At 33.7% G+C, this 15,414-nt stretch overlaps 1 protein-coding gene across 3 annotated transcripts in view; it reads right to left on the bottom strand.

Annotated features, from left to right (window-relative positions):
* The window catches only part of IQCM (IQ motif containing M), a 478,893-nt gene that overhangs the window by 80,080 nt on the left and 383,399 nt on the right, over nucleotides 1-15,414 (bottom strand). For all 3 annotated transcript variants that reach the window (XM_031664245.1, XM_031664246.1, XM_021938849.2), the window contains one exon: nucleotides 5,106-5,267. In XM_031664245.1, the coding sequence (XP_031520105.1) occupies nucleotides 5,106-5,267 (162 nt within the window). The remainder of the gene's footprint in view (nucleotides 1-5,105; nucleotides 5,268-15,414) is intronic.

Here is a 15,414-nt window from a genome sequence, read left to right as displayed (position 1 = left end):
TATCATGTTGTATTCTGAGCTTCATCCCTTAAAATAAATGAGAAAATTGGAAAAATGTTCAGAGAGAAGTGCCAAAAGGGATCAAGGATTAGAAGGAGGGATTCTGAAGAATAGATTAAACAGCCCATTTTAGAAAATAAAGAGTCATAATAATCTATGCATAACCTTTATTTTGTTGTTAGTGAATAAGTTTCAACTGCAATAAAGGATATATAAGAAAGTCTTATGTTACAAAGTAGAAAATTCTTAAAGAAGATCACCAAAAATCAGCCTTGACTGTCAAGGATGATTGTCTAATTGCTGGAATCTTTAAAGCTAAGATAGATTCTAATTTAGCAAATGTATATCAAGTCTTGACTAAAGGCAGTGAAGCAAACTAAATTACATAAAAAATACCTTGTACTTTTTTAATGGGAAAAAAAACAGTAATTAGGCCAAGAAATCAGGTTCCAGTATTAATTACGTAATTTAAATAACCATGTATTCTAAGGGTAAGTAAAGTGTATTATATGAAGTGCTGGAAATGATATGAAAAAGAAGTAGCAGAACTATAGGTCATTGATATTACTCAGCATCTGAACTAATGAGAAACTTGACAGTAATACAATAATACGATTTCAGTTAAAATGGACCATTGGTTTAGGAAAGTGATTTGATCATTCATTTGTATTCCCTAAATGATTTTCTTGAAAGATAATAGCTAATCCACCCCTTCAAGGTATCTCCATTAGAATTCCAAGAATTATAGGCCTAAAATGCTCCTTAATATAATCTATAGCTTCAAGGTTAAAAATTTATCAAAGTCACAAAAGCTTAACAAAGGAGAGAAACAAGTTGAGCATATTTGTGATAGTCCAGAGGGTTGCGGAGCTTGAGGACAGACAGTGCTTAAAAAAAAAGACAACCGAAGATATGTTAAAAGACTAAGTTTCCAAAATAGCCTTTCTAAAACTAAGTGTGACAAGCCATATATTCCTGGAAAAAAAATTAAAGACTTGTTTTTTACTTGGTCTAAGATTATAAAATTATAATCTAGAGGAAATTCTTTGTGCCTATTAAGCAAGTTGAAATTATGACTTATGCAGCATTCCAGTTACGATCAAGCCACTATTCTAGGAAATATGGGATATAAAAATATGGTTGTACCAGGTATTTTTAGAGAATGTATGGTCCTCATACTAGGTACTTTGTTAGCAACTCATGCCATTTATGGAGCATTCGTAACTCTATTTAATCATTGGTTCTTGCTGTTGATAGATCTCTGAATTTACAGAGTAAAATCAATAAACAGGAGTACCTACATTGTAGAGTATTAATGTTGGAACACATAATAAATTCCCAAAGCTATCTTCCCTAAAATGTTTATAGTTAAGGAGTTACTCAGTTTTAGGAAGCACTTCTGTAATAGACTAATCTTTTTCAAGGCAAATGTTACAAAGCTCTTGTCAGTCAATTCAATAACAATGTAATTCAAAAAGATTCAAGGCTCTGGTCACTCACCCATAGAAAAAGAAAAAAATCAGCAAAAAGCTTGGAAGACAGAGTTTGAAAATAACAACACAATGCCACTTGCATATTTCCTTTTAATTTGTTTTATTTTAACAAAGTGTTTGCAAATAGACTGTAAACAGCAAACACAAATAGGTATAGGTCACCTTCTGATAATTTCAGGTGGAAAATTGCAGAGAAAATAAATAGCAGTCAGGTTCTTAATTCATTTTATTAAACCCACAACTTTCAACTTAAGTTACTTTTTTTCATAATTTTCTTTCCTTTTCTTTCTCTCTTCTTCCTCTAGGCTATTACAGAACTGAGCCCTTAAATATGCCTTTATATGCATCAGTCCAATGATATTGCACTGAATTTGTGACTCTCTTTAAATAAGTTTTAAAGTGCAAGTTTTAAAGCTTCAAGAGAAAACATCTTTTAAAAATACTACCAAAATAAAAACTTCCCTACCTTGGTTCTTTAATATTTATGTTTTTAACTTGCTTTTTATAGATTTATTGAGGCATAAAATATATACAATAAACTGCATAAAGTGTAATATTCAATAACTTTTTACTTTGTACATCCATGAAATGATAACCACAATCAAGATGATAAACATTTCCATTACTCTCAAATTTTTTAACCCATCACCTCTCACTTCTACTTCCAATCTTCATTCTCAGGTAGCCACAGATTTGTTTCTACTCAGTTTGCATTTTCTAGTATTTTACATAAATGGAATCATATAGTATGTGCTCTTTATTGTCTGGCCTCTTTCACTCGCATACTTATTTTGAGATTCAGCCATGTTGTTAGTGTATCAAAGGTATCCAGGTTTTTTCTTTTATATTGCTGAGTATTCTACATAGATATATCACAATATGCTTATCCATCCATCTGTAGGTAGTTATTTGAGTTGTTTCTATTAGTTTGAGTGTTTTATAAAAATGTTTTATGAATATTCATATACAAGTTTTTGAATAGACATATATTTTCTCTTCTTTGGGATAAATATGTAGAAGTGTAATGCCTGGTTGTATGGCAGGTGTATGTTTAACTTTTTAAAAAAATTGGCCAGGTGCAGTAGCTCATGCTTGTAATCCCAGCACTTCAGGAGGCAGAAGTGGGCAGATCACTTGAGGTCAGGAGTTCAAGACCAGCCTTGCCAACATGGTAAAACCCCGTCTCTACTACTAAAAAAAATATATATATATATATATATATGAATTAGCTGGTTGCGGTGGTGGGCACCTGTAATCCCAGCTTCTTGGGAGGTTGAGACACAAGAATCACTTGAACCTGGGAGAGAGAGGGTGCAGTGAGCCAAGATTGTGCCACCGCACTCCAGTCTGGGCTACAAACTGAGATTCTCTCTAAAAAAAAAAAAAAGAAAAGAAAAGAAAAAAAAAGAAAAAAAATAGATAAATAAATGCCAAAATATTTTGCAAACTGTATTTACCATTTTATATTTGTAGTAGCATGATATTAGTGTTCTGGTTGCTGCACATCCCTGCTGACACTTGATATGGCCAGTCTTCTTAACTTTAGCCATTTTCGTAGATGTATAGTGATATCTCACTGTGGTTTAATTCACATTTCCCTATGGTTAATGATGGTACACATCTTCTTATGAACTTTTTGGCCATTTATATAAATGATTCTCTTTTAATTTTGTGTTTATTTTAAAACATTTTACTTATAGTAAACTTCATTCCTTTTGGTGTACGATTTTATGGGTTTTGACTTATTTAAAATCATGTCATCACTATCATAATCAAGATACAGAACGGTTCCATCACCCTAAAAACTCCCTCATGCTGCCTCTTTGTAGTAAAACCCTACCATCAAATTTAAACCCTGGCAATCACAGGCCTGACCTTTGTTACTATAGGTTTGCTTTTTCAAAAGTGCCACTTAAATGGAATCATACCATAGCCCTGGATTCTGGCTTCTTTCACTTAATATGATACATCTGAAATTCATCCATGTTGTGTGTATCAATAGTTCACTCCTCCATTTTTACTGCTGAACCAAATTTTTATGGATGAATCAAATTTTGTTTATTCACTCACCAGTTGAAGAACAGTTGTGTTGTTTCCAGCTTTTGGCAACTTTGAATAATGCTGATTATATATATATATATATGTTTATATGCGTATATATATGTATGTATGTATACACACATACGTTACATATATAATATATTGTATATATTTCCTATTTATATATATTATAAATATGTGTGTTTTGTGTAAATAAATGCTTTCTTTTATTTTGGGCAATTACCTAGGAATAGGTAATTGCCTAGGAATAGAATGGCTAGGCTTTATGATTAGAATATATTCCATTTATGAGAAAGTATCAAAATATTTTCAAAATGGCTGTATTATTTTGCATTTCCACCAGTAATGTGTGAGTGTTTGAGGTGTTCCATCTCCTTGTTTGGTATCATTAGATTAAAAAAATTATTTTAGCCTTTCTAATAAGTGAGTAGTAGTATTTCACTGTAGTTTAAATTTGCATTTCCCTGATGACTAATGATGTTGATCATTTTTCATGTGCTCATTTGCTATCTATATATCTTTTTTCACTATTTGGTTTTGCAAAACTGCAAAGTTAATGTATAGAAAAATAGTCTTTTCAACAAATATTGTTGGAAAGTTTGTGATATCAAAGTATTAAAAAAAGAACTTCAATTTATATCTTGAACCACATACAAAAATTAACCCCAAATCAACCACACACTGAAATATAAACCTAAAACTATAAAATTTATAGAAGAAAACCTTGTTGCTACAATCCAGGCCAACATTTCTTGGATATGGCAGCAAAAGCATGCAATAAAGAAACACAGTAGCAAATTGTACTTTATCAAAAGTGAAAACTTCTGCTCTTCCAGAGATACTATTAAAAGACAGAAAAGACAAATCACAGACTGGAGGAAAATATTCACAAAGCATATAAAGGTTAACTTATTTGTATTCAGAATATGTAAAGGATTCTCAAAACTTAATAAATAATAATATGAAAATGATCAAAAGTTTTGAATAGACACTTCAACAAAGATATACAAATAATAAATACATGAAAAGATGCCAAATAACATTGTTTACTAGAGAAATGCAAATTTAAACCACAAAGAGCTACCAACATACATTTATTAGATTGGCTAAAATTAGAAAGGCTGATTGTACCAAGTGTTGATACAGCTGTGGAATAAATGCAACTCTTATATCTCTGCTGTGGGTGGGTAATATGAAATGTTATAATGACTGGAAAACAAGTTGGCCAAGAGAAATGCAAGCGCATGTCTAAACACAGTCCTGAACATGAATGTTCATAGCAACTTTACTTGTAGTAATGCAAAAGTGAAAAGAACCCAAATTTCCATCAACTAGTGAGTAGACAGGCACAATATAGTTTCACTATTCTAGTGGAGGTACCAAAGCACAAAACAGTCCCTTTTTAAATTGCAGGCATAGTATCTAAGAAGTAAAGAGAACATTCTATAGGATCTATGTATCATCCCACATCATCTATGTGATGAATATAGTTATATATAATATTATAAGGTATCACTTATTTATAATAAAAAATAAGGCTCAATATCTTACCTATATATTTATAACCTTCTTCCCCATTTACTATGGGTCTCAACCAAGTTGACTTGAGTAGTGTACTGTTAGGCACGTGTGCACCTTCAGGAGGATAGAGTGTAAATAACATTTCAATTGCTTTGGACTTTTTGATTAGTTCAGAATATTTTTCTTTGCCATCTATAGAGAAAAGAGAAAATATATAAAATTTGCGACATTTTACAGAGTGTCATACTTGCTTCTTTTAAGGGATGCAAATTAAAAACTATTTAACAATTTGGGTACAACAGGTCACACTGAAAACATGTTCTTTTTAGTCAAAGTTACTTTACCAAAAATCTTCTTTTTCAGTTAATTCCAAAAGCTAAAGAGTAAGGGCTTTACTAATATCATCTTAAACCACTATCAGCTTGAAGCAGTATTGTTAAAGCTGTGAAAAAAATTAAGATATCTAATGAACAGCATTCACATTATACATTCTATAGTATAACTATAGATTCTTACTTTTAACTTCTGTTAAACAATGGAATCAGATTAATCTGACAAAAATGTTGAGTAAATATAGAGTTCCATATATTGGAACTACTAAAGGAATTAATATTCCTAGGTGAAGGTTTTTAAGAAAATATAAAATGCATATTGCTGTGACTGAATTATTTTTATCTGGCAAACATTTGTATAGCACATATTATGTGCAAAGAATTATTCCTAGTGCTTTAAAATATTAACATATTTAATTTTCATAACATACCTATAAGGTAAGTCCTATTATTATTTCCTTTTACATGTAGAAATTGAGACCCAGAGAAGTTAAATAACTTGCCTAAATTTTACAGTCTATAAATGATGCAAGTAGGCTTCAGATACCTAAGGAAGCTCTTATTTGCAAATTAATCTTTGTCAACTGAACATGGCCTGTATTAACTAGTAGCTGAGAAAACTGGAATTAAACAATAATTTAAATTATATAGTGAAAAATCTCTGGTATGCCCATTGGACCTCCAGTTTGTAATTCTAGTTTTTGGTTGATAAGCCAGGGTCCTAAAATTCAACAAAGCAGTCTCCTGAGGACTTAAAGTGACTCTGCCTAGAAACATTTTAAAGAAAAGAGAGACACTAATGTAAATCTCCACTTATAACCCGATTACATATATTTCCTTCCTTTCCTCTTAGTCTTCTTTATTTTGTTACATGTCATATTTTCTGATAAAGTGAATATAAGGCCATATGACATGATTTGGTGGCGAACAGTGTGCTAGGTATCCATCTATTGTCTCACAAATCCAAATCCATCCTTCACTGTCCTGCTTGTGAGGTTAGAACGCTTCTTCCTTGCAATACGGTATGATTTTAAGTATAAAACAAATTGGGCAATGGAGAGAACTGGACAATGAATGGGTTCTTTCTGGATCTGGTGGGTCTCTTAGCAGGCTCCTGCAACTTCTCTGGCATCTCAGAGGGCACTCCGCTCCTCCCACCACTGGGCACTTCCTAGAGAGTTCCACCAGCGCAGCACCTTCCTATGAATGGCTTCCCATTGAGTTCCACAATGTGACATCACTTTACAGACAGTTTGCCACAGATCTCCAGAATGGCTTCTCCATGAGTGTCACTAGAATGCCAGCTCAGTGTAGTCCTCCATTCACTGACTCCCCATGGGTGGCCTTTGTAAAAATTTGTCTTTCTTCAGGTGCTCTGCCTCAGACCAAGTGGTCCCTATATCTCCTCTTGTCAATTAGAGTTCTTTTACCCCTTAGTAGAAAATCACATTTACTCCAATCTCTGTCGTAGTTAATAACTACTATATTAGACTTTTCCTGCTTAAATTACTATGCAGTTTCTATCTGCTAAGTGGACCCTAACTGATACAGACAGACCTGGGTCCTAATTCTTAATGGGCTTTGAAATATAGTCATATGCTGCATAACAACATTTCAGTCAATGATGGACCAGATATAAAATGGAGCTTAAATGCCTAGTGAAGTCCTGGCTGTGGTGACATTGTAGCACAATGAATTACTCACATGTTTATGATGATGCTGGTGTAAACAATGTTACTACACTGCCAGTTATATTAATGTACAGAACATGCAACTATTTACAGTACATAATACGTGATAATAAATGGCTGTTAGTGGTTTCTGTATTTACCATACTATAATTTTTAACATTATGTTACGGTGTACTCCTTCTACTTACTAAAAAAAACAAAACCTGTAAAACAGCCTCAGGCATGTTCTCCAGGAGCTATTCCAGAAGAAAGCATTGTTATCATAGTAGATGGCAGCTTCATGCTGCTATTGGCCCTGAATATTTTGCAGTGGGACAAGATATGGAGGAGAAAGACAGTGAATATTGACGATCCTGTGTAGGCCGAGGCTGATGTGTATGTTTGTGTGTTAATTTGTAATAAAAAACTAAAATATATATATAAACAAATCCTAAAATAGAAAGGGCTTACAGAACAAGGATGCAAACAAAGAATATATTTTTTTACAGTTGTACAATCTATTTGTGTTTTCAGCTAAGTGTTATCACAAAGTGTCAAAAAGTTACGAAGAAATTTAAAAGTTTATAAGGTAAAATATAGTAAGCTAAAGTTAATTTTTTACTGAAGAAAGAAAACATTGTTGTTACAAATTTAGTGTCACTTAAGTGTTCAGTATTTATAAAGTCTACAGTAGTGTACAGTCATGTCCTAGGCCTTCACATTTACTCACCACTCACTCACTGACTCACCTAGAGCAAATTTCAGTCCTGTAAGCTCCATAAGTGCCCTATATAGGTGTATCATGTTTTGTTTTGGATACTGTATTTTTACTGTACCTTTTCTATGTTTGATGTGTTTAGATACACAAATCCTTACCATTGTGTTACAATTACCTACTTATATTTTTCATATGCCTCAATATCAGGTCAAATAAAATGCCTACACTAAAATCTCAGTAGAGGTGAATATAGAACTGCCACTTTCTCCCACTAGCTTATCCTGATTGAAGACTAATAGAAACACATGAAGTCAATGGAGTGTTGAATTTGCAAGGAAAACGTAAAGATAAATGTTACATTAGACATATATTGAAGGTTTGTAGAGTCTTGCTAATGCCCCATTTTCCAATTGGTAGTGTCAATGGAGTCTTGGAACTTACACAAACAAGGCCTCATGATTTTTTAAATGATTGTACCTTCTTTCATAATTGCAAAGTTAACTACAAATAAACATATTTTCATTTGAAAGGCATATAGCTGGTAAAACTCTGTTCCTTATTTTTCATTATGCATGTCATCCCAAGACAAAAGCAGGAATTTAATTTGTTTCTGATATTAATAATTTTTGCTGTTTATGGACTACTTCTTTTTGATATACTAAGTCAATATTGCCATATGGGATTTAGATGTAGCAACACACTACTCTTGAAACTCAAAAGAATAAGAGCTCTTCCTCACCCCTACCTCACTAGGCCACATACGCAGTATCTGAAGTTTTTTGAATTAACAAATGGATAGAACATAGTTGCCGGTATTTATTGAGAATTTAGTATACAACAGGTGTGCAAAGCAGGTTATACACATTTGCTAATTTAATTCTGAAATCAGAATATGTTTAATTTGCTGAGAATCCTATGAAGTCAATATTACCATACATCACAGCTCAAGATACTGAAGCATAGGAAGGTTACAGGGCATTTTCAAGGCCTTCCAGCTGGTAAGAGGTGAAACCAGAATTTATTCCCTATTCTGTCTAACTTCAAAGCCTGTTTTTTAAACCACAATGCCATATTGTTTTAACCAATGGTTACTGGTATCAAGAGACTGTTAGCACTTCAATGGTTACGAGTCAACTGGTGGTCTCTCCTGTTGCTAATCACCCTTCCAATCTTTTCAAATCCTTCTACAGCTATACCTGTAAAGTGTACTCTGCTGGTCAGCCCTCTGAGAGCAGCATATAGCTGTTTCCTGGAGGTATACTGATGTTGGTCTTCTCCACAAAAATTTATTTTGTAGCAGCTATTGAAAAGCCCTCAGGTCAAAACCACCATTTGTAAACTGATGATAGCCCTCTCAGTTCACTAAGAATAACGGCTAGTATAATATCCCACAGTATGAACTCTGCACCACCTCTAGTTTTCCCCTGCTTCTCAGATAAGTGAGGCTCGTTATGCTTAATATTCAGGGTAGATGAGGAGTTTTCAGAGAACTCAAGGTAGCCCTTCCCTTCCTCTCCCAAACAGTGTACTGTGTTATTGAGAGCTTGTTGCCTCCCTCCTGCAGAGCCTGGAGTATTTAAGGCAGTGGTTCCAGGGCTGTACTTCAAGAATCACAGTGATTTTAAAAATAAATAAATAAATATTAGAAAATTGACATAAAGATGGCAGACAGCTTTACATTCTGCTAAGTGGGCATAATAAAAAGAAAGAGCATCTATTGTCACAACTGTTCCTCTTTTTGTATGTATTACTGAAGAATATTTCAACACTCAAAATGCATGGGCAAGAACATCTCAGATGAAAGAACAATAATTTACATTGAACCATGGAGATTCCTAAATTTCTAGGAAATTTTAAAGTTTCAAGTTCTTTCTAATGTGCCCGCCCCTTCACACAAATGCCAGCACAGACACAATACTTTAAAAAGGGCAAATGTATAAATTATTAAGGTCAGGACCAGTTCTAAGTGTACCAGGGAGACTTGGGTGGCTAACAAAGCTTAAACCAGAATGGTAGGGCTAGTTACTGAAGTCAATTTTTAACAAGTATTTATAAGTACAGATAGAAATAGCCTAATCCTTTATCTTTACCCTGTACTGGTCCTATTAAGTAACTAAATTTATCTGCAAGGTTTAAAAAAAACATATTTTATAGTTTTCATACTAATACAAAGATCACAGGTTAAAAACAATGACAACAGGTAGATGTTTTCTTTCATTGTGAACATTATGCATTTACAATTAATTAGCAATGTAATGAACAATATTTAATAAATAACGAATGATATTCATTAAATTGCTAATGCATCCTTCATGGACTACTAGCCAATACTGTGAGGTTTTTAGTATGGAGTTTTCACATGTGAGTTTGAACTGGTGGACAAATAATCTATAACCTAGTGTAAATGACCAGTTTTTAAATGCTGTACTTTTAATATCTTGTCAGTGTTCAGTTAAAGCACTTTATGTTGCATTCATTTTCTTTGATTTGAAATAAGTGAATGTCATACTTTTTGTCATGCCATTTTTATCTAAGTTTATTTCTGTTCATTAGTAATATTTAAAAAGGAGGACACCAGGTTATCAATATGAAAAATTATGTACTTCTTGAACAAGGAAAAGCGAATCCAAAGCAGCCCCATTCTTAAATTAATGAAACTTTCTTACGTTTAGCTTCTTTTAAGCTGAAAGATCATTCTTAAAGATCAGTGATGAAGGAAAACATTAAGATTCAAAACCAAGGGACAAAATGGTTAAGAAGGCAGTTAAACGATATGCCAATAAATAATATGATCCGTAAAAATAAATGCTAGGACTACTGATCTCATATTACAATGAAATACCAACATTGCATAATTAAAACACGAGTGAAAATGTTCTCTAACCCTTGACTAAGAGTAAATAACAATACAAAATGAGAATATGAATTATTTAAAAATGTTAAATTATAGCAAATATTACCACCTTTAAATCTCTTCAGGTCATGAAACAGGCACATATTTTAAATTTTGCCAGAATATTCTTCACTATACATTTAAATGTTAAATGTATGAAAATTGTGCTGTTGATACATACCTTTATAAATCCAATCAAAATGCTATTTTAGAGTAGAAAATTAGGGAATCACAGCTATGTGATTGTTCAATAATCAAACTACAGTTAGTTCAAAAGGCTCATTTCTTCAGTGGAATAAAGAGTTCATAAAGAAATATACTAACATTTTAACTTTATTTTCATTCTGTATTTACTTATTTTTTGCTTGTTTGCTTAATAAACAACTTAAATAGATTTTCAAGTATTTGATATAGAAAGCTAACTTTTTCCTTTTCCTGTCTTCAAGGGCTTTAGATAGAAACACAGATCATATCACTATATATAAATAAATTTTATAGCTGCCCAAAACACTAAAATACTTTTAGTTAATAATTCCAATAGAATTATAAGGATTCCTTAGGAGGGGCATTTTCTTTCTTCTAAAAGCATGTGTGTGTATGTGTGTGTGTGTATGTGTGCATATGTGTATAAGTGTGTCTGTGTACTTGGAGTAATACAAACATTATCTCAAATTATTAAAGTTATTAATTTTAAGTACTCTATTTTAAAAATATAAATATTTTTATCCCTCAGTCTCAACATGGGTAGGTTAAATCCATTAATGAGACTTTGCTCTAACTAAAGACAAAAGACTAAAGATAAATGCTCCTTCCACTTTAGTTACATTTATGAGAGTAATACAATAACACAAAAAAATTCTTAAAATTTAAGAGCATAATGACAGTTTTTATTGGGCTCAGCATACATAATCCACAAGATATTTCCTTTCACTTTGTTGGGAAGATAACTTTAATAAAAAAATTTCCCTCACGGGTCAGATGTATGAATTTCCAATTAAGTATAGCTATTCTTTTTTTTTTTTTTGAAACGGAGTTTTGCTCTGTTGCCCAGCCTGGAGTATAGTAGCGTGATCTGGGCTCACTGCAACCTCCCCTTCCTGGGTTCTAGTGATTCTCCTGCCTCAGCCTCCCGAGTAGCTGGGATTACAGGCATGTGCCACCACGCCAGGCGAATTTTTTGTATTTTTTTTTTTTTAGTAGAGGCGGGGTTTCTCCATGTTGATCAGACTGGTCTCAAACTCCCGACCTCAGATGATCCGCCCACCTTGACCTGTCAAAGTGCTGGGATTACATGCGTGAGCCACAGCACCCGGCAAGTGTAGCTATTCTTAATTGTTAAATCAAATTTGAATTACCCAGTCCTTTTGTTTTTCTTGAGACAAATCACATCACTTTGGTTATTGTTCTATATCTTTAAGGGGAAGAGGGCAATTCAATGAATTTTTAAGCTATTCATTACTAATATCAGTTTTAAATGTATTTTGAGCTAAACATTGCAGTTAATTACACAGTTAAATATTTTAAGTATTATTTTCCCATACTATTTAAATCCCTAAGAAAAATTGCAATAATTGGCAGTTGACTATAACAAGCTTAGCTTTACGCATTTACTCAACAATTACATTAGCCCTGACATGCAAAAATATATACATTTTTTTTCCTTTTCTTGTGCTTAGGCCTTTTTCTAGATTCAAGAGGCAAAAGTAATACCATGCTATTTCAGTAAAAAACGAACTCCAAACAAGTGAGAATTTTTCCTGATGGATTTTTCGAACTGAATTCCAAATAAATGTGTTTTATAAACATGTATTTTTTTAAAAATAAGTGCTGTCTTTCAGAATTGAGCCATTTTTAAATTTTTTAGACTTCATTTTCCAGACTTATTTAGATTTCTCAATCCTGTTAAAGATTCTATAATTTAAGGCTTGTTTATTGATTATACTAATGTTAAGATTACTTTAAATTCTTTCCGAAATATGACTGGATACAAGTTAGTTTATAAATGGAAGAATTTACTTAACAAATGTACAATTTCCTGGCCCTGATTTATTTATATGCATTAATAGGTAATCAATTTCCTAGCTAAAAGAGACACAATAATAGCAAAGTTTTTCTCTTTTCCTCTCCCACAATGCCAAAATAAAGTATATTTTAATCAACCAAAAATATAAATATAACTGCATCTTTACTGAAGCATGAAAATTCCTACAACTTTCAATAACTTTAAAGAATATATAACAGAAACAATAAAATTAACCCCTAAATAAAAGCGACTGTCTAGAATTGACACATTTAAATATGGGTGAAGCCCTGGGTATAATCTGTCGTGATGCATAATTCCTCTCCATTTATGGACCTGTGAAACTCAAGGATAAGTTATCTGCTCACAGAATACCTTGATGAGACAGGAATAAGCAATTCCCATTCAAAATGAGATAAAATAAAAAGAAAAAGGGTGACTGATCCCAAGTCATTCTAAAACCCAGCTGGGCAAACTTGAGAACATTTCTGAGTCTGAGAATAATCCTCTGTGGTTTTCAGCTCTGCCCTCTTAAGTCATCCTTCTTTTTTCATGAAAAGTAGCATGGGTTAGCAGCTGAGTCATTTTAATAGTCTATTTCCTGCCTGTACACTTTTGGGAGTCCAGTAGCCTTCTTTCACTTAATATGGTTTCTGTCCCTTTTGGTCCAAGCTGGCAGTGTTCCACTGATTTAAAATTTTCAGAAATCCTGAGGCCTCATGTGTATTACGGGAATTCACTTCATTAGACAAGAGACTTCTCCACAAATCTTTCCTGTATAATCCCATTGCTATGATTTGAATGCTTGTTTTCTCCAAAATTCAGTTTGAAGTTTAGTTGCCATTGTGGCAGTGTTGACAGATGGGACTTTTGGGAGGTGATTGGGCCATGAGGGCAAAGCCCTCATGGGTGCGATTAATGCCTTAAGTTCAGCCCCTTTCTGTGCCTTTGCACTTCCACCTTCCACCATGTAATGATAGAGTAAGAAGACCATCACTTGTTGCTAGCACCTTGATCTTGGACTTTCCAGCCCCCATAATTGTGAGAAAATACACTTCTGTTCATTATAAGTTACTCAGGCTCAGGTATTCTGTTATAGTAGCACAGAACAAACAAAGAAAAGTATCTTCATTTCTAGCTTCTGCTTGGTAACTAATGAGACTTGTGAGTCACACATTTATTCTTTTCAAAGAGCCTTTGTGTGACTAAATTCTCTTTTTGATCTTTCTGAGGTATCAGCAAAACGTTGTCCAGCCGTATCTCAGCTGCCCCTCTAGAATATGCTTTCCTGACAGTGAACCTCCATTTTAGCATTTTTCACAGTCTGGATGGATTGGAATGTCCCAAATCATCTCATCCTGGTTCCTTTTTGTGCAACAGTACTTCTTTCAAATGCAATTTCCCCTGGCATTTTACTACAAGCAACAACAACAAAAAACAGGCTGCACATTCAATTCTGCTTAAAACTGTTCTCAACTGAATGTCCAAGGCCATATCTCAAAAATTCTCCTCCTATGTAACTGCAGGACATTATTTCACTAATTAAGCTTTCTGCCACTGTATAACAAGAATCTCTTCCCATCCAGTTACCAATAGCATGTTCCTAATTTCCTCCTGGGCTCTCAATTTTAGCATCTTTAACTTCCATATTTCTACTGTCTGTTTATAATTAGATATTCTCTAAGGTAATTTAGGTTTTCCCTACCAGGCTCCTCACTTCTTTCTGAGTCCTTATGAGCAGAGTCTTTGACATCCATAATTCTACTAATGGTCTGTTCAAGGAAATCTAGGCTTTTTCTGTAAGGCTCCTCAATATTCTAGCCTCCACACACTGGTCAATTCTACATTTTAAGATAATCAATATTAGTCAGTGTTCAACTGATATAGAGGAAGAACTAGCTGGCTATTTCTCAATACACACACACACACACACACACACACAGAGAGAGAGAGAGAGAGAGAGAGAGGAATTTATTGCAAGGAATTGGTTTATGCAGTTGTGTGCTTGATGAGACAAGTCCTAAGTCCATAGAGCTGGCCACCAGGAAAAGTAAGTTGAAACTCTTGTGCATGGCAGATATTACTATTCACAGGCAGGATTTCTTCAGGTAAGCCTCAGTTCAGTTTTAAAGCCCTTTCTTAATCCAGTCTGTCACTGATGGACATTCGGGTTGATTCCAAGTCTTTGCTATTGTGAATAGTGCCGCAATAAACATACGTGTGCATGTGTCTTTATAGCAGCATGATTTATAATCCTTTGGGTATATACCCAGTAATGGGATGGCTGGGTCATATGGTACTTCTAGTTCTAGATCCTTGAGGAATCGCCATACTATTTTCCATAATGGTTGAACTAGTTTACAATCCCACCAACAGTGTAAAAGTGTTCCTGTTTCTCCACATCCTCTCCAGCACCTGTTGTTTCCTGACTTTTTAATGATCGCCATTCTAACTGGTGTGAGATGGTATCTCATTGTGGTTTTGATTTGCATTTCTCTGATGGCCAGTGATGATGAGCATTTTTTCATGTGTCTGTTGGCTGTATACCATGGAATACTATGCAGCCATAAAAAAGGATGAGTTTGTGTCCTTTGTAGGGACATGGATGCAGCTGGAAACCATCATTCTTAGCAAACTATCACAAGAACAGAAAACCAAACACCGCATGTTCTCACTCATAGGTGGGAACTGAACAATGAGATCACT

The sequence above is a fragment of the Papio anubis genome, chromosome 3 (genome assembly GCF_008728515.1).
Source record: "Papio anubis isolate 15944 chromosome 3, Panubis1.0, whole genome shotgun sequence".
NCBI lineage: Eukaryota > Metazoa > Chordata > Mammalia > Primates > Cercopithecidae > Papio > Papio anubis.
This window is presented reverse-complemented; position numbering and strand designations above follow the sequence as displayed.